Source organism: Neopsephotus bourkii, unplaced genomic scaffold (genome assembly GCF_033783945.1).
Source record: "Neopsephotus bourkii isolate Nb327-2 ecotype Australia unplaced genomic scaffold, CSIRO-AGI_Nbou_v1 NB_1638, whole genome shotgun sequence".
In the NCBI taxonomy this organism is placed as follows: domain Eukaryota; kingdom Metazoa; phylum Chordata; class Aves; order Psittaciformes; family Psittacidae; genus Neopsephotus; species Neopsephotus bourkii.
The window spans coordinates 4,392,754-4,410,997 of record NW_026902113.1 but is presented as its reverse complement, the minus strand read 5'-3'; the positions used below and the strand labels follow the sequence as shown (position 1 = coordinate 4,410,997).

Below are 18,244 nucleotides of genomic sequence, written 5' to 3'. Positions count from 1 at the left end.
TTGTTGTCATTGTCCCTCTCTCACCTCCTTATGTTTTCTTACTACTTTATTCAGTGGTGAAGGTGGCAGGTTTTAAATCTGAGAGGTAATGATTGTTTTTAAATCTGACAGGTAATGAATGTTAAGGACCAAATACTCATATTCAATCACTGAAACAACTTTTGCTGCAGATGAAAATGATTATGATGATATGCCTATTCCCATCCGTGTAATACAGCTAAGGTTACTGATGTTTCTCATGTCATGAACAGGTTAAACTAGTGAACTAAGGGTGAGTTTAGTTATCTCTATAGTGGTAATGAGATCTCCTCTGCAGTCATGGATGTAGACACCTCTTTAGTTACTTCCTGCACAGAACTATGGCTCCCTGCATTTGCAACTCCTCCCTTCAACTCACTTCATCTCCCTTGTGAATCTAATTCATCAGAGTGTCTGTTGTAGTCCTTAATGATGAGAACAAAATTTGAGAAGCAGGGTACTTACTGGTTGTTCCACTGCCATTCCCTCTCCCCTGCCTGCATGTGCCCTATTGCTCTAAGACTCCACAAGACACACTTCATCGGTTGTCTGTTAGTTGCTCATTTGCTTTGAAGAAAATTGGCAAGTCTACCAGAGGAAAGAGGCAAGATTTGTTTGCCTTAAGACAACACAGTGGTAAATACTGCCAATTTTAACATGGTACAAGTACCTTCACTTCTGTCTTCCTGACAATCTGAATGAAAAGTAAATGATGTTTTGCCTGTGAATCAAAAACTCTACTTGACTGAATGCATCTGATATCATGATAAAGAAAATACTGGTGAGTTTGAAGGCAGTACTGAAATGCATAATGCTAGAAACACAACCTTTTTTTTACTAAATAAGAAGGTGCTTTACAAAAAGTACTTTAATGAAGTTGCTTTAATGAAGGACTAATTTCCTCCAAGTAATGACATCTGAAAAGAGATGTTACAAGCAGCTTCTTATTCAGAAATTAGCAGCCAAGATCAATAAACAAAACATAAAATGTACGCATATTATTGGTGCAAATACTGATGCAGATAATGTAGGCATAATACTGCTATAAAGGGTTGAATTTGGTGAAAAAAGCTGATGAAATAATATAGCTGATGTTAATTCTATAGAGGCTGACTTCAAGTAGCTAGTGTTCAACCAGTTTGGTTTTTATATGGCCTTAAAAGAGATGCCAACTATAGCTGCTAAATCCATATTGCAATTAGAATTGGTTACCTTTGTTGATCAAAAAAATATGAAATGGAAGAAAAGAAAAGTAACATACCATGTTCACACACAAAACAAAAAGAGCTATATCAGGGACATCAGGGAAGGTGGAATACTATAACAACACATTTTATATTGTTATACTATTCCACCCACCTTAATGGAGAACCCTTCGGTGTGGCTACGCCATAGCCTTTCGAATCCAGATTTCCTCCCACTTTCATGGTGTCACATGGCTTTCGTTGCTCAATGTATTCGTTCATGGTGGACTCCAGCAGGAAGGCAAACTTGCCCTTGGATTTGCGGACACGAGCTACTCCCTCTGCAGTAGTCCTAGTGAACACTGATGGCTCAGCTGATTTCATGTAGGTCCACATCTTTTCATACACTGCTATTTTTGATCTCTGGAGAAAATTAAAAAGAAGTTAGAGCAAAAGAATGTTGCAACATTCCAGAATGGCACTGTTCAAAATAAAATCGATCATACTTAATTTTTCAAACAACTGGTATTGGGAAAAACATACTTGGGTATGAATATTCTTTGAATTCCATGATTATTTTAAAAGAAACAAGAAGTATCGACATCAGTACTATAAAATTGGGTATTATTATTTTTAGATCCAGTTAGGCTCTACCAGTCACAAAAATAAACCCTGTAAAGCTTAGATCTGAATTTACTGTTAGATAAAGGCAGTTCATATAATCAAAGTGTTGTAAAGTGCATTTTAGGGATTTACATATGAAACAGAAACCCACAATAAACCTGTATGGAAAAGAGAAACAATAAAATAATCTCCCCATAAATACTGAGCTGAATCTTGAAGCATTTCTATAACACCTACTTCTTACACCACCAAAACCACAGTAGCCTAAGGAAGATTTCTGCTTTCACAATTCAGAGTCCAGAATTCATTTAATTGACACTCAGAAAGGCTGCACACCATTTCAAGACATGGTTTACAATAAAAAGATGGAAATAGCAAACTGGACCAAATATACTGTTAAAGGGAACAAAATGCCCTAAGCATTTGTCTTAAAGACATATTAGGCATGTTTTTAGGACTACAGTACCAGTGGATTTTTTTTAAAGACTCTGATCCTGCCAGTAATTGAGTAATACATGTGCTTGGCCAAGGAATGCGCAAGAATCTGTGGCTTAGAGTGCATCAGGTGGAAGTTATCCTGTCTGGGAATTCATAGTGTAACTTTAGCAAAAATAAAGGAGGGAGGGAGGAAGGGAGGGGGGATGGGGGGGAAGGGGGGAAAGAAGGAGGGAAGGAGGGAAGGAAGGAAGGAAGGAAGGAAGGAAGGAAGGAAGGAAGGAAGGAAGGAAATGCTTAATGCTTTCAGACTCAGAAGCTTCCCATGCTCATTAGATTCAGACAACAACTCCTTTACTTCCTCAAGCAACAGGGATACATACGTGTAAACCAGCAGTGCGTCAGCCAAACACTATACAGTGTTTTTACCTAATAACAGATGGCACTTGTCTTCTCTTATGCATGCTGCAAACAGGAATTTTTAACCCAATGCTCAAGTCAGCTTTTATTTGAGTCAACAGGAGCTTCTAGCTAAGCAAAATTTGGTCTATAAGCCCATTTCCACACTGTGCTGAGCACTACAGGAAAACATTCATTATTATCAAGCCCCAAAACAAAGGACTTTAGAACATTCAAACAAATATCAAATTCTATAATCTAGGCATTATTTGAATTGACAATAGATTTAAAAGGCTGCAACTGAGCTTTTGTATAGGTATTTTCCCTGAAGCACTTCTTTTCACCAATTAATGAATGACTGTATAATTGTTTAGAATTTAATTTGTTAGAGAGGTAGGTCTAACTTGAAAGTAAGTGGCATTTAACCAGAAATGTTCAATGAAAATACCATATAGCAGAACATCATAAATTATCCTTGCTTTTTTAGCTTGTCTATATGCATGATTTTATCTTTCTGTCAAATATAATAGAATTTAAATTAACAACAGCTGTGTATGTCCATAATCACATCCTGCCTTGTCACCCTCTCTTTCCTCTGTAGTGGAAACTGTTTTCTGTTTACAAATAGTGGCTGAGAGCAGAGAGTAAGCTAAGCCACCTAAGAATTCCTCCTGCTTTACACTGATGCAATTTCATGGATTTACATTATGGAAAGAAAAAAAAAATGGAAGAAAGCAGTAATGAATCAGGCATAATTGCAAGAATATTTACTTGCCTTTGTCTGCTTTCACTTCCAATCATTTCTTATATCTAAACATCCATATCATCATATTCTTTATAAAAAAAGCATATAATAGTCCACTTTCTTTTAAACTAAAACCACACAACACATAAAATTGATTTATTACTAAGAGGAAATAATGCCCTAAATGAGTTTGAAAAGGTTGCATTTAAATAATTTTCTTAGGATCTAGTTTCCTGTGACCATCAAAAACCAAAAAACTATGGAAAGTCTAAGAAGGCATCTGATCTGTAAGAGCATTTTCTTCTCCCAAACTTTCATTTGTTAACATTCAACTGCTAAAACGAAATTCTTTCCTTCTTGAGCATGCTACTCAAAAAAATGCAACTCTCACTTGTCCAAAACAGAAAATAAAAGAAAATAGCTATCAGTATCCAAGTCTTCTTCTTTTTTTTTTTTTTAATGTTGGTTTTTAAATGCCTTTTCCCTTTTCTGTTTTCAATACAGAACCAAAGCAGGCTGCATGTCTTTTCAGAGTTTCTGACATTTGGATCAGAAATGATCAAGTGATGAGAAAATGTCCTGAAGGCTCATCTTCAGACGGATAGTAATCACTGAAAAAGTTATACATGACCCTAATCCCCAAAGTGCTTCCAGCCACACAAAATGTTAGACTTGGCAAACAAGTCTTTTTGCACTATTGTTTCAGTCTAGATCTTAATTCCTTTATTACACAAACAGTGTGCAAATATTGTCTGCAATGATATTTTGTGAAAAATGGTTTGTGACAAATATTTCTAGAAACAGTGCATACAGTATCACTAACAATCACTAGGAATCATTAAATAACAGATGAACCCATTCTGCATATACGACTATATTTAGTATTTGTAGTTACTTTCCACATTTCCCTCTGTGTTTTGAAACAAAGGAAAAAATATAAAGAGAACATTGATTTTCTTTCTTTTTTTTTTTTTCTTAACCCTTTAATATTAATGGGAAATAATGGCTGTCATTGTAGACAGACAAAGAATCTTCTCTTTAAGGACAGATCTTTCATGGAATATTGATCCAAATAAAAAAAGTATCCGTGTTTACAGGATGATTTAAAAGAATAATGATTTTTTTGTGACCCAGACTGATTATTGGTCGCAAGAGCTGACTTTGACTTTTTTCGAAACTGTGGCTTATACTGAACTCCTTGGACAGCTTCATTATGTTAATGCTCAACCACTGTGTGTTGGTTAAGTGCCATTTATATTTCATAAGGCATAATCTTTTTACAACTACTGGAAAATATTTGCAAGGTCTTCTATGGGGATATCTCTCACAATTAAAAGGTTGTTTCATTGAGCATCTGCCCTTGAATTGATACTGTCTATATTTCACAAATCCCATCCATAATTCTGTTAATGATTCACTGAGTTCAGTTTGGCCAAACTGAGAACAGTCAAGGTGTGTTGGAGTACCTAACACAAAACAGTCACATTTCAAACAGACAATAAGAAAAAATTATCACTCTATCTTCCTTTCTTCTAAAAATGCCTTAAACAGCACCTTTCAGATAAATAATGCTCCTAAAATGTGTAATTTGCAAGGAAGAATGACTGGCTCACAGCATTTATTCAGAGCCAGGTTCAAACAGTAAACTCACACATGTTCAGCCAGCTAGGCTTAACTTTCATCTGCGAGAGACATGAAATAAAGCAGGGAGGACTGGTTATTATGTACTCCTTGTGATGTCGAGGGTCCCTGTTTTCCATCTGACAAGTGATGAGGATTACATATGAACCACATTAACACAGGAAAGCAAATGAAGTAATCAATACCGGCAGTACAGACATATGAAAGGGTATTTAGGCTATTTCCTAATGTTCCAACCACATCCTGCCAAGATGTATTTTTTCTTTAGTATTCATCTGAAAGTCAGCAAATTAAAAAGTGCATTTCCTGCCTACATCCGAGACCCAAAGTAAAATCCACACAGGCAAATCCATAAGCAGAAACAAAATCTGCACAACTCCATGTTACCATCATAGGCTTTCATTACTACACAAAATTTCAGTCCTGTAGCTTCAGATGAATCAATAGTGAAATGTTGCTTTAATTATCATTGGCTTCAGAATACCTCGAGGCACCTCTTTTGCCCAATGTGATAGGATCAATAAGCATTCCACAAATTAATATAACTGAAAACTCCGACAAATGATGTTGTGGGGGTAAAAACACAGCTGAAGTATTCAATAGTTGAAAACTATATTACATATAATTGTAAAGTAACATTATTTCATACTTCCAAGCATCTTATAAGAGCAGTCACTAGGGAGAGCTGCTCTAATGGACATGCCAACTTACTCTGAAGAACTCTTTGGTTGACCCTGAGTCCAGTGTCCCATAAGCAATTTCAGTCTGTTTGGCAAGGTCTTCTGCACTTTCTATGGGTGAGACCATTCGCTCAACAGTCAAGAAAGCAGCGAGGTTAGCAGTGTAGGATGAAATAATGATGAGCGTGAAGAACCACCAGACACCGCCAACAATGCGACCTGAGAGGGATCTAAACATGAATAAGATAATGCACATTTTCCTGTCTCTTAAGTCACGAAGAGAGAAAGAAAGAAGGCACCATTATTGTTGAATATTTATCACTACGTAACAGTCAATGGGAGGGACATAATTTGCATTTTAAAAATGTTTCCTCTTGAATGTTAAGGCCTACAGTGCTGAGTCCACTGTATTAATACGTATCACGCACATACACAATTTTTAATTCTCTTGAGCAGTAATCCCATTCTTATTTCAGGAAATGCCTAACATTGCAAAAATTTTGCCAGAAATACTGGATAGGTAATCTCTTTCTGTAGACAAAAGTGAAACATGGTAGTTGCGGATCAGTAGCTTTCTCTGTTTCCTCTTAAAGAAAAAGACAAAAGACTTTGCAAATGGATTATGTTGGCTTTAGGATTAAAATGTTCCTGTCACCCTTATCAAATATTCTACAAGCTCTGCAACCCTTTGAACGTTTACATTTTTCTTTAAGAAGCAAGCACTTTGTGGCAGCAGAGATGTTAAGTAAAAAGTTACACTTTCCATTTTAACACCTGTAATTTGATGAGAGAGCTGCTAAGGAGTAATGTACATCCAGTCTTAATCAGTTTTATTGCTAGCTTCAATAATAGCAGAGTTAGGCCAATGCTGAATACTCTCAAAATCTCACTGTAAGTGGCTAAAATATAGCATTCAAATTGGAAAGACTAGGTCATAATGTTTAACTGAGATGTTGCAGTTACTGCACACTAAAGTTCAGGCAGCTTAAAAGGTTGAGAAATTCAGGAATGGGATCATACGTTACATCTGAGGCACCCACCCTGTAAGGCATAGTTTAGTAATACAGTTTGGCTTCTCAGGAACAGATGGTCAAATATTCCCTCTCATAGATACTAATATTCTAGAAGCAGTGTTGTAGAATTTGATAGGGAACATAAATGGGACTTTCATTCATGCAAGGCAAATATTCAGCACAATAGTGTGCTTTTCATAATTATAATACAATGGAACTAATTTAGCAGCAACACAGTTCCTCTGAATTCAACTCAGTGGAATTGCCAGTGTGTACATGCTGTTTCTGAGAGCTGTTTGTGATCTGATTGAGAGCTGTTTATGCACATTGACATACATAAAATAATAGTAATGACAGAAATTCAAAGCAGTTTCTCTGTTGCCCTCATCATAACTATTAAAAAAGGAAAAAAAGAAAAGGCTTCCTAAAGAATTAACTTCAAAACACTGCCAGGAAAATAAATGAAGGAAGATTTTATGCTTCAGTGTTGAAGATAAAATGCAAATGTAAAAAGATTTGACACAAACCTTGGGGAAATATCACATCCTTGTTGCATAAAGGCACCCAGGGAAAACCAGAGGCTGTTGAATATGCCAAACTCATTGGGTGGCTGGTCACTGGGTCCTTCTTTCCCATCCTCTGGTTCTTCTGTGTGCCACTCATATGGACTAAACCTGCTAACTAGGAACAGGACCACACTGACACCAATATAGGCAAAGACTATGCACATCCAGATCTCATACGCCAAAGGGTCCAAGAAGGAAAACACTCCTGGTTTAGATTTCTGGGGCTTTTTGATCATAATGGATATCCCCAAACTCATAAAAGGCTTGGAAAAATCAATGACCTCTTCTCGTACCAAAGTGATGGTCAGAGGCGCAACAGCAATCTCTGCTTTCTATAAAGAAAAAAGAAATATAGATGTATAGATTAATTAGAGTTGGCTTATACACTCAGCTCAGCAGCTAATTCCAAAGGTATGTCATTAACATCAGGACACTGTGGCTTAAAGGCGCCTTGGAACATCTTTCTGTTCTTTTTCTATCACAGTCTACACTCTCAATATGCGTTTAGTAAGACACATACCACAGATTTTTATTTTACAGAATTATAGTAATACTTGATATTCATGCTAAGGAGAAGACTATTCAATCTTATAGAGGTGGGCAGCAGTATGTCATTTCGTCTTGGGCGAAAGAGTTCAACAGGAACCAATCAGTTTTCAGACAGCGAAAAAAGACAAGTATACAAAAGAAAGCTGTGCATAATCATGCAATAAAAGGATAAATTCGCTACAGGAATAATTTTTAGTATGTTTCTCTGATAAGTTTTTAGAATGAATGAATTGTTGAATTAAGCATTATCGGTGGTGATTATAGCTGCCAACAGTGGTGTCTGCATGAACTATATTGTAGCTGTGCTAATGGGTCATTTCTGTCATTAGGGATTCAACAATACATAAAGTTTACTCCTTGCCTTGCCTGGTTTTCCATTGCCTTGTATGCTAAAGCTGTCATTAAGCAGAACTTAATAAAAGAATTGTAAGAGGAACTGGGACAGAAGATGCAACAGTGGGAAGGGAACTGATGCAGAAGCTGCTGAAGCCTTTCTCCTGTTCATCATCATGATGCTGTAACTAGGTGGATTCAGAGAGCAGAGCCTGTGCTCTGTGACCAGCATGGACTGCTATAGAGCTTATGGGCTAAGGAGAGTAACTGGGCATATTTTGAGAAGACTTTGTTTTGATTGTAAATAAGGTAAACTCAAAATCTGTCTTCTGCAATGTCTTACTGTGCTTCAGGCTTCAATATATGAGATAATCTGCCTGAATTTAACCCATCCAGGTAACAAATAAGAGGCGCAATTAAGAGGTATTCATAAACTTCCATCCTAGCACTGTGGGAATTTGCTTTTCTAGTTAGTTAGCCTGAATTCATCTCATGGGGTAGCATTTTCAGATACAGCACACAGCCCATAGTTTAGCAAAGCATTGAAGCATGTTTGCCTTTTAGGATGCTCTTAAGGACATTCATACTCAATAAAATATACAAGGATATATTAAAATCTCATCAATTGCAATGAGAGTAAAGCATGCTGAAAATTAAAGATGTACTTAAATAGTTTAATTCAAGTGTTATATAAGTAAATTGTGCAATAAAGAAAGAAACTGAAATGTAGGCTTTTTTGTCATCTCTTAACTTTGAATCAGGTATATGCATTTAAAATAATATTTTTTATTTCATATACCAAGTTATATTGAGATACATATTTTACGGAATTTAATTTAAAACTAATTTATTGTAGCTAGAATCTAAACCTATTTTGGTACCTGTATAATTCTGAGTAGTTCAAAAGAACTTACTCATTCAGGTGCAATGGCCTCAAAATGCAAATTTGTATTAACATTGTTATATATTTTATAGATACATATTTTGTAATGCAAAAAAACTGTGGCTTCTTGAAATCTTGTGATTTCATAAGTTTGACTGAAATAGATATTTTATGAAGATTAGTATTACATGAAGAAAAACACAGTTTAAAATATCCCCAAATTTGTAAAGTAAATTTGATTTCTGTAGTCTAAATATTGTAGGATGGTCTGGACTACTGGCATTGCTACATATTTTTGTCTTTCATCTCACTCATCATTTTGTGTTTCCTAGAAGAATGGTTTCCTTCCTTAGAGTCAATGCCTTTTATATTTCTAAATTTCAGCTACTGTGAATGCCTAATGTTGAGTCCTTGAAATGAATTAACCAAAAGACTCAGGGAAACTGTGATCTATTACTGCTAATCTCTGTATTTGTGATATAGTGGTATCTTCATTAACCTAGTGTAAATGGTAGACTTGGTCACTGGTCTTCAAAAGTGTTGCCTAACACTTCTGTGTCTGCAGATTGCTACTGGGATAAGGATCCTTGAGGGATGCTAGTTTTTAAAATGTGAGGTGGAAAAGTGATGGCATCATTTCAGTGTGAACTGTGTTAATTTTAAAGACCTAATTAGCACACTGCATATTGTATGTAAAACACTAGATAAGTTTTATCTTACCAAATTTAAATGATCAAAGAGTACAAGCTGAACTTGGAACTACGTCAGAACTAGCTGCCTACACCACTTGAAGGAGTTAGAGAGGAGAAACAGAAACTTATCCCATTTTATTATGATAGTGATCTAACATCAGATGATTCATAATGTAGCCTCCCCAATCTGATCATGTTATTATCTGAGACTAGTGTATGCCACATTAAGGCCTACATAAAAAGGCCTACATAAACTCTTAGCTGTTGACAGCTAAGTAATGACAATAGCTGTGCATGATAATCATCACCATTTGTTCTTTGCCCAGCTAATGTACACCATATAATTATGGATTTAAATGCTCAACAATATAACAATAGTGAAAATAATTACTGATTTTGTTGCCAGTGAAATCTGTTTTGACAAAGACTAATGGTACTTCACACTTAACTGCATCTGTAACAGCATTTTAATCAAGGCTGTACCACTACCAAATTTGGATGGATTCTGGATCCTTTCGGTACTATACAACTGGACAAGATTAAATCTGATTGTAAGAGACTTTTACTGTTTTGGAATAGATTATTTTAACCTTGTGAATAAAATCTGTGCTTGTTGTATTAAGGTGGTAAACCTATGTGAGTAAAATAATGCAGAAAGTGTTTCAACTTCTTCAAGAAGCTCACTGCTTCTCAGATTGTAAACAGAAATGAGTTGTGACCTTTTGTGCTCATCAGTGAAAGAATAGCACCCTGTGTCAGAAAAATGAATATTTAATTGAAGCTGACTTTAGAGCATTTGGAAATGCCCGTTGTACATGCTTAATTGTATTTCATCCCCAGACAGCATTTCTCCTGTGAGCTAGATATCAGGGCCTATATAGTCCCGCAGGGACTACTGCAAGCATTTGGATATATCAGGGACAAACGACCAAGATTTTCTGGTAGTTTTTAGTAGAGTGCTAAAAACAAAACAAGAAAATAAACAATCCTCCACAATGACCTTCTGTACAGTCATAGCAAAACTGTACACCACAGCACTTTATAAACCGCTTCCCCTGGGACATGATGGAAAATTCAGCCACAGAGTTTACTTAACAACCAAGCTGTTCTGTGCAGTATCTCAAGTGTCCAGGTACCAGAATGACCAACAGTGCATATAGGTCCTGAGGGGACATGGATTAAAATTGGCACATGTCCACTCTCAGTAACATGGATGGGGCTAAGTCGCATTGCTGGCACTGGGGCATTGGGGTACCCTGTAAAGAGAGAGGGAGCCTTTTGTGTGGCACAAGCAAGGTCCAATCTCACTGGCCAGCACAAATCCTTTAATGTGATTGGGAATTAGAAGCTGTAAAATGTTTCTGAGACAGATCATCTTGTTAACATGCTAATTTAATTGCAAATTCTGTCTCAATCCTGGCTGGATATAGAAAGACTTTCTTGAAGCTTGAAGCACAGCCAACTAGTCAGAGTACTTGTGTTTATCTCCAAATCTGAGTTCTGTCAGAGAAGACAAACATCTTCTTATAGCAGAGATTTGCAGGAAAGTCTCTGGCTGACTGATTTTTTTTTCTTTCTTCATATGGAATAGACCAGGAAACCTGATGCTCTGTAAATCATCTGGCAAGGACACAAGGAAGTTGCAGGGAGGATGCTCTTCATGCATTCCCTGTGAAAATCTTAAGATGCAAACTTTTATAAATAAACAGAAAGATCAATTTCCTTTAAAGCTACACCTGTAAAAGTACATTAAACATGTTTGGATTTGCTCTTAGCCTTAAGGCCAGCTGGCAAAGGACAGTCTGGTGTCACTACCATAAAAGTCATTTAACTTCTAAACCAGCATGGATTCATTTAAGCTGCTTACAGGGAATGGTCTCTTCCTCATCCTAGTGTCTAGCTGGGCTCAGAAATTGTTTTGGACAGTTATTATGGGTGGAAAATACCAGGGACTATTGTTGCCATTTAACAAATTTGTCAGGCAAGTTTCAGTGCCCAGGAACATTGCCTGGTGCCACTGATACTGGGATAGACATAGCCTCAAGGAGCCTTCTGACAGCAAATATATTGGGCCATAGCAGACTTCCAGTAATTCTTCCAAGAAAAAGGCAGCTCAAGGGCTTTGATGCAGCTCATTCCCAGATTCACAATTAGACTGCAGCAGGATTTTTTAAACTTGGCAATCAGTCCTTTAAAGAGCCTTCACTTCATTCTTTTCCATTACAAAAAATGAAGTGTTGACCATGTATTTTGGCATGTTATCTTCATGCAGATGATTTGCAACAGGTTCCTTATGCCTGCAAGTTTTGTTGCTTTCAGATATGTTAATAGCTGTGGGTCATATTCCGGTAAACAAAAAAACCCTAAAACAACAAAGAGAAAACTAAAGTGCAATTTTAAGTTTCTCTACAATTTTCAAATAGATGATAGGCTACTGAAACTACACATATGGGCAAGGGAATTTTCTCACAATTCGTAAAGTTTCTCAGAGGATTTAATAAACCCTACTGGTATAAAACAGTGCACAGCCATTGACATTCATGTGTTTGCTATTGTGATTGAAAGCCAGGAAAGGGGTCATCTCCATTATGATAAAAATGGCTGGAAAAACCCTTGACTTCTAATACCCCTATAGCTGAGCTGCTTCCAAGCCACTAAAATGGATATACATGCTTGGTCATCATGCAGCTTTTCTGCTCTTTAAAGACAAGTGAGGTTGGTTCCTCCAGGAGTTTCTGAGAACAGTTTTGTGAGGTTGGTATAGCCTTCCCATTCCCATGTGGAGGGGAAATCAACAAAACTCTGGGGCATCATTTCCCACACTCCTCAAATACACTGTCTGTTTCATTTTGAGGAGCTCCCTGAGCTGCTGCTAGTTGAGGAGACTTCAACAAAATTTGTCACCTGTATTTAGCTGACAGAAGGGAACAAAAATGGGGCTGACAGAAAGCCATTAGGCTTCTGCCACATATAGCCCTAACTGTCACTAGAATTGTGAAAACTGCAACTGACAATGGACCAGCTCGTATGCAGTAGTATTTTACAGGAAGGTTGAGGCATGTTAGGGGTTCATGGATGGAAATATTCTCATCTGAATAGTTTTAGGAGTTTAATATTTCTATTTCAACACTGAAATGAAAAGTTTCTCTAGGAATTCGGATCTATTTTTAGTGTAAATACTAGCAACTGTGGTCTTCAGCAAGCACAGCTCTGAGTTTTGTTGCTTTTGGTAACACCAGTTACTGTAAATATTTCTTTGGGTTTGTTGGAACTATTTTCAGTAAATATTTAAACTTCACGTGTCAACAGAATTATTAACTTTTATGCTATTCTGAAGAATCGTTCTCCACATGTGTATAGCATAAAGCTCTTAGCTGCTGCTCTCACCAGATTTGCTCTTAAATTTTATATTCAGTGTTCATCTTAAAAGTGTTTCTTAATTCTGAATTGACTTAATTGTGTACTTGCCTGTAGTGGGTTTTTTTTAATACTTTTAATATATGATGGCAGATTCTTCATTTCTCAGACTAGACCCAGAGTCCTAGCTTTTTCACTGTTACATGAAAATAAGTATGAGTGATATACTTTCAAAATAAATTTTACAATATATTAGGAATAGATGGTCTCTAACATTAGTTCTAATAGTAATGATTTTTTAAGGAACGTGCAATCTAAGGATATTATAAGGTACTAGCTGAATAAACAGTAGAATTTGCATTAAATTATTTGATATTCTTTTAAAAACGAAAGCAGACATCTGAAACAGAACTTTGTTTCCTTTCTGTGATACTAAGGTTAAATGAAATGCACATATGATTCCTACTTTATGACTAAGATTATTATAAATTAAATCCTGCTTTAAAAATTGTTATGCTTACCCCATAAACAAGTTCTCCCACCATCCCATTCCAGATTTTTGTCTCTGGATCCCTTGCTCCGTACTTTCCATCAGGAACAATGGCAATTTTGTACTTGATACCAATATGTTTTGCAATTTCTGATGCCAGATCTACACAGTATCCTTCAAACTTGTCATTCCCTTCAAATGTATCATGGTTTTTCTTGAACATAACATATGGGGCTTCCTATAATGAAAGAAGTAGAACTGTAAAGGAGAAGTATATTGAACATCCTCTGAAACGTAACGTCATCTACTCATTGAATGACAGACATTTTATCAAAAGTTCATGAATAGTATTAGTACATGTAAACTAAAAGTATGAACAGAAATCCTTCTGGAAAGGTATACTTTCCACTGTGATATATACATTATTTACACTATTTATTTTACAGTGTATTTATATATGCACTGTAAATATTTACATTTATGTATTTACACTGCAATTTGGGTTATACATTTCACAAGATTTATCAACCTTACTAGTTAGAGAACACAGAAACTATACAAAAAATGCATATGCATTTTAAATGAAAGACCTTAGTCCAGTATATGCTAAATTTAAAGCGTGAAAAAAGGTTCAACCTACACAGTAAAAATGAGTGTGGGATAATGCAAGGTATGATTTACACTTTTGACTTCAGTAATTAAGCATACTCTCTAACATAGTGTGGCTACTGTCTGTATAACTTCAGATGCACAGCCTGAATGGTCTGCTTTCTTGAGGTTTAGAACACATAGTTACTAAGACACTACATACATTTTAGTGAGAACATAACGATACATTCCTGCGGAAACACGTAACTGCCCCTTTGAATAAACAGTGCAGATTCTGCAAGGTCTTTTAGGATGAATCTGAGCAATATGCATAAACAAGAATGGCACTAAGCTGACACTGACTTTACATGCTGCATGAAAAAGACGTACCAAAATATTTTTGGATGGTGAGCGCCATTGAAAACAAGTAAAACGTCTCAAAAAGTGGATCCTACATTCCCTGTGTAAACCATACAATGACAATAGTGAACATTTTGTGATTGGGAAATCAAGGTGACACTGGAAAAACAAGGTCATGTTTTTCTTTTTTTGCTCTGTATGGATTCAGACTTCAGCAATCATTATGTAAAACTATGCTTTCCGGTGGTATTTTAAATTACTGCACTCTATTTATATTCATACCCAGTTCCAGATAAAACACTAATTATCACCCTTTGTTTGAATTTACAGCACAAAATATGAGCATGTTAAGTTTCTTCTGTGCTGGACCTTGCAAATGCTGTTTTTTTGACACCAAACGCATATTTCCTGCATATGTAATTAATAAAAAAATAGAAATAAATGTAAATGTGTAGTCTGAGAGTATCTGCTTCACTGAAATGTCATCAATATCAGCTGTAAGCAACAGCAATTTTGTCACCTTTACTAGGTGTTTGACACTGGCAGATATGTGGCATTACATGAGAGATAGGGGGACTGAATAAAACAATTTTCCGTATGTCAGGTAATTTTTTTCCTTTCTGACACCAAAATGTAGCTCCTATTGGTGGGGTGTGTATCGACACAATAGAAGAACTTCATAGGCAAGCGGGAATAGCATGTTTAATTTATAAGGTGAAAAGGCACCTTACTCCCTGTAGTAAGTATGCCAGGACCCACTTCCATATACAGATGGTAGAATTGTGCACTGTGTAGTGTGAATGACGAAAGTTGTGTGGTACATTCACTTTAGTTTGAGAGAAAGTCCCTGATTAGATTCAACATGGTTTGGGAATGGGGAAGTCCTAATGTTTCCTTAAGCCAGAATCAGGCATTGCAGGAATGTTTCAGGTGCATTCCCAGAATACCTCTCCTATCATCTCCTTACGTTACTTTCTGCTATGGACATGCCTCCTGAGGCCCCATTCCCTTACCAGTAATTCAGTGTTAGAGGCCATTGCTGCATTATGTTGTGCATCATCAAAAGGAGCGTGGCTAGCAGGTCCAGGGAGGTGGTTCTCTCTCTTTCATGAGACCCCACCTGGTGCACCATATTCAGCTCTGGGGCTCACAACATAGTAAGAAGTGTGTGGACCTCTCATCTTACTGATTTAGAGGAAAACACAGCAAGTAAAATCTCTTAGAATGCAATTCTCTTGTATAATAAGGTATTACCTCTTGCTGTGACTGCTTTAAAAGAAGAAACAATAAAAGAAGAAACAACAGAGTGCGATCTGCTGGAGTGAAACAATAAAATAAAAAATAATGGGAGCACCTACTACCTTTTGTTTATTATGTTGTCCTTTCCCTCCTATTTCACACAGAATAAATATGTTTCTTTAATTGTTGTGCCTAATTTACCTGCCAGATAATGAGATGGATTTTCAAAGTAGAAATTGATGGGGAATGTAGGTAGGACTGAATGTGACTTTCTGATAATGACTGTTTGCAAAAAAAAAAAAATAAAAAAAAAAATCAGTAAGTAGCACGAGCTCTAAATTCTGTCCATTTCAGGATTTGGGGCTGTTTCAAACTAATGAGGTATGCAGATGTTATTATTAGAACATCAGGGCACTGCAAGACATGCTTTACTGGTTTGCTAACTTACACAGCTGAACTTGCAAGGTCAGCCTGCAAAGTCATGAAGCAGAATCATAGGAACATACAATCACAGAACATCTGATCAATAGCATGCACTCAGCCATATCTTAATGATTTTTTTTTAATCTGTGGCATTGAAAAAAGTGACTTTTTTGGTATAATACAATTACAATAGCATTTTCTAAATCAATACTAATCTTAGTGTAACCATGTTAGTCTAAAGATACAAGAGATGGAAGACATCTCAGGAGAGGTAGTATCTTCTATCAGATCAGATTAAATATCTGAGAATGGTAGGTATGCTTTTTCAATGTTTCTAGTTTTAGCCTCTTGTCTAATAAAAATATTACTTCTCCCCACCATCTTTGTATCTATTACATTTTTGATCTATAAGCACTTAACCTACTGACGTAAAGTGCAGGTTTGACTTACTGCTGAATGAGGTTTAACACAGCAATATTTGCAAGATTTCAGCTGCTTAATAGTATTCTATAGGGTAGTGAATCAAGGAAAAGTCCACACTGAAATGATCGACAACTAGCATGGATCAGATATTTGAAATGGTGCAAGCTTTACTTATATAATTCACAATTTTATAACAATATTTAACATTTGTAAATACAAGTTGATGTCTGCAACAATTACCTTTATAGATGTAAAACAAATCATTCCACCACATTGCCACAAATTCATTTGTACAGTAATATGCTCACAACTGATGATTCATACTACAAGGGAAGCTGGAGAAAGTAACTAACTCAAATACCAAATAGATCTGTGTTTGGCTTTCCTACTCTAAAGTTCATTTCAAAGTCTTTAAACACTGTAAAAATAATTTGCAAAAGTGACAAATACTTGTGCAAGGAAATGTCTCATTTTCAGAACAGGAGTGGCACACATCATCACACTTTATTCTGAAAGAAACTTCTGTAGATGTCAGTGGAAGGTTTTTTTGTGGATTTGGTTTTGTTTTTTGGTTGGTTTTTTTTTTCCTTTTTCTGAATAAAGTGTCCAGGATTCGGTTTGAAGTCTTTCTTGTTGTCATGCAACAAACTTCACTGTATTCTCCAGTCTAATAAAGGATTTAATTAACAATTTCTAATGAAAAAATATTCTTCTATTATGAGAAAGTTCATAGTTAGAATTTTTGAGGTAAGACTCCATCAAGAGTTTATCTGTCAAAACAATAGGATGATTCTCAGTTACCTAATGAACGTTATCTGTCATCTGAGATGCCCTAAAGTAAACTGCTTGACCTCCAAGTTCAGTTCTGCAGGTCCTTTGTCCTGCCCCTTTATGGACAGGTCTGATAACCTCTGTCTTAGGCATCCACTTATGGGATATTGAATCAATTTCTAAATCTTCATGGGCTTTCAGGAAAAATTATATATCTGGGGCACAATTTATTCCACATGCCTGAAAGTGTAGAAATCCAGATGGAGTGATTTTATATGGCACGAGAGAGGCAAATGTTCTCCTGCCAGTGTAAGAAATGGGGGAGAGGCAGTATACCCTAGAGCATCTACATTTAGGTGACTTGGTTGTGAACTGGATTCTGCCCTTGAAACTGGATTCTGCCAGACCATCCCATTAAAATACTGAGCTGTAAGCCACAACACAGATGCAGCTCATGCACATCAAGCTTTTTTTCTAAAGGATTTTCATGACTTTTTAAGTTTTGCAGTCTCAAAGTAGGTAGAATTGAAGGCTGTATCATGAAATGGGATCAGAGAGACTGGAGTAGTCTTCCCACCCTACTCCCTTACATTCTGTTTTAGCAACTTGTCACTGTATTTCTTAATTTACTAAACTAGAGATAATAATTATTCCTAGCTGGGTAAATCACTCACTGTTAGAGGCGGGCTGCACATAACATCCCTTGTCCAGCCGTACAGTGAGCCTACTGTGCATTTGGAGGTCCCAAGCCCTCCCTAGAGGGAATACTTCTGCACACAGGTAGAAAACCTGTCCTTCCCAGAGGGCCATACATGCAGGGTACAGGTCTCT

General features: G+C 36.4%; 1 protein-coding gene across 11 annotated transcripts in view; it reads right to left on the bottom strand.

The window, feature by feature from the left end:
- The window catches only part of GRIA4 (glutamate ionotropic receptor AMPA type subunit 4), a 216,763-nt gene that overhangs the window by 39,089 nt on the left and 159,430 nt on the right, over positions 1-18,244 (bottom strand). For all 11 annotated transcript variants that reach the window (XR_009728640.1, XM_061374442.1, XM_061374444.1 and 8 more), the window contains exons 10-13: positions 13,641-13,847; positions 7,267-7,637; positions 5,758-5,956; positions 1,378-1,625 (exon numbers count right to left, since the gene is read on the bottom strand). Coding sequence is in view for 10 of the 11 variants with exons in the window: in XM_061374442.1 (XP_061230426.1) it covers positions 1,378-1,625; positions 5,758-5,956; positions 7,267-7,637; positions 13,641-13,847 (1,025 nt within the window). In the remaining variant the exon portion in view is untranslated. The remainder of the gene's footprint in view (positions 1-1,377; positions 1,626-5,757; positions 5,957-7,266; positions 7,638-13,640; positions 13,848-18,244) is intronic.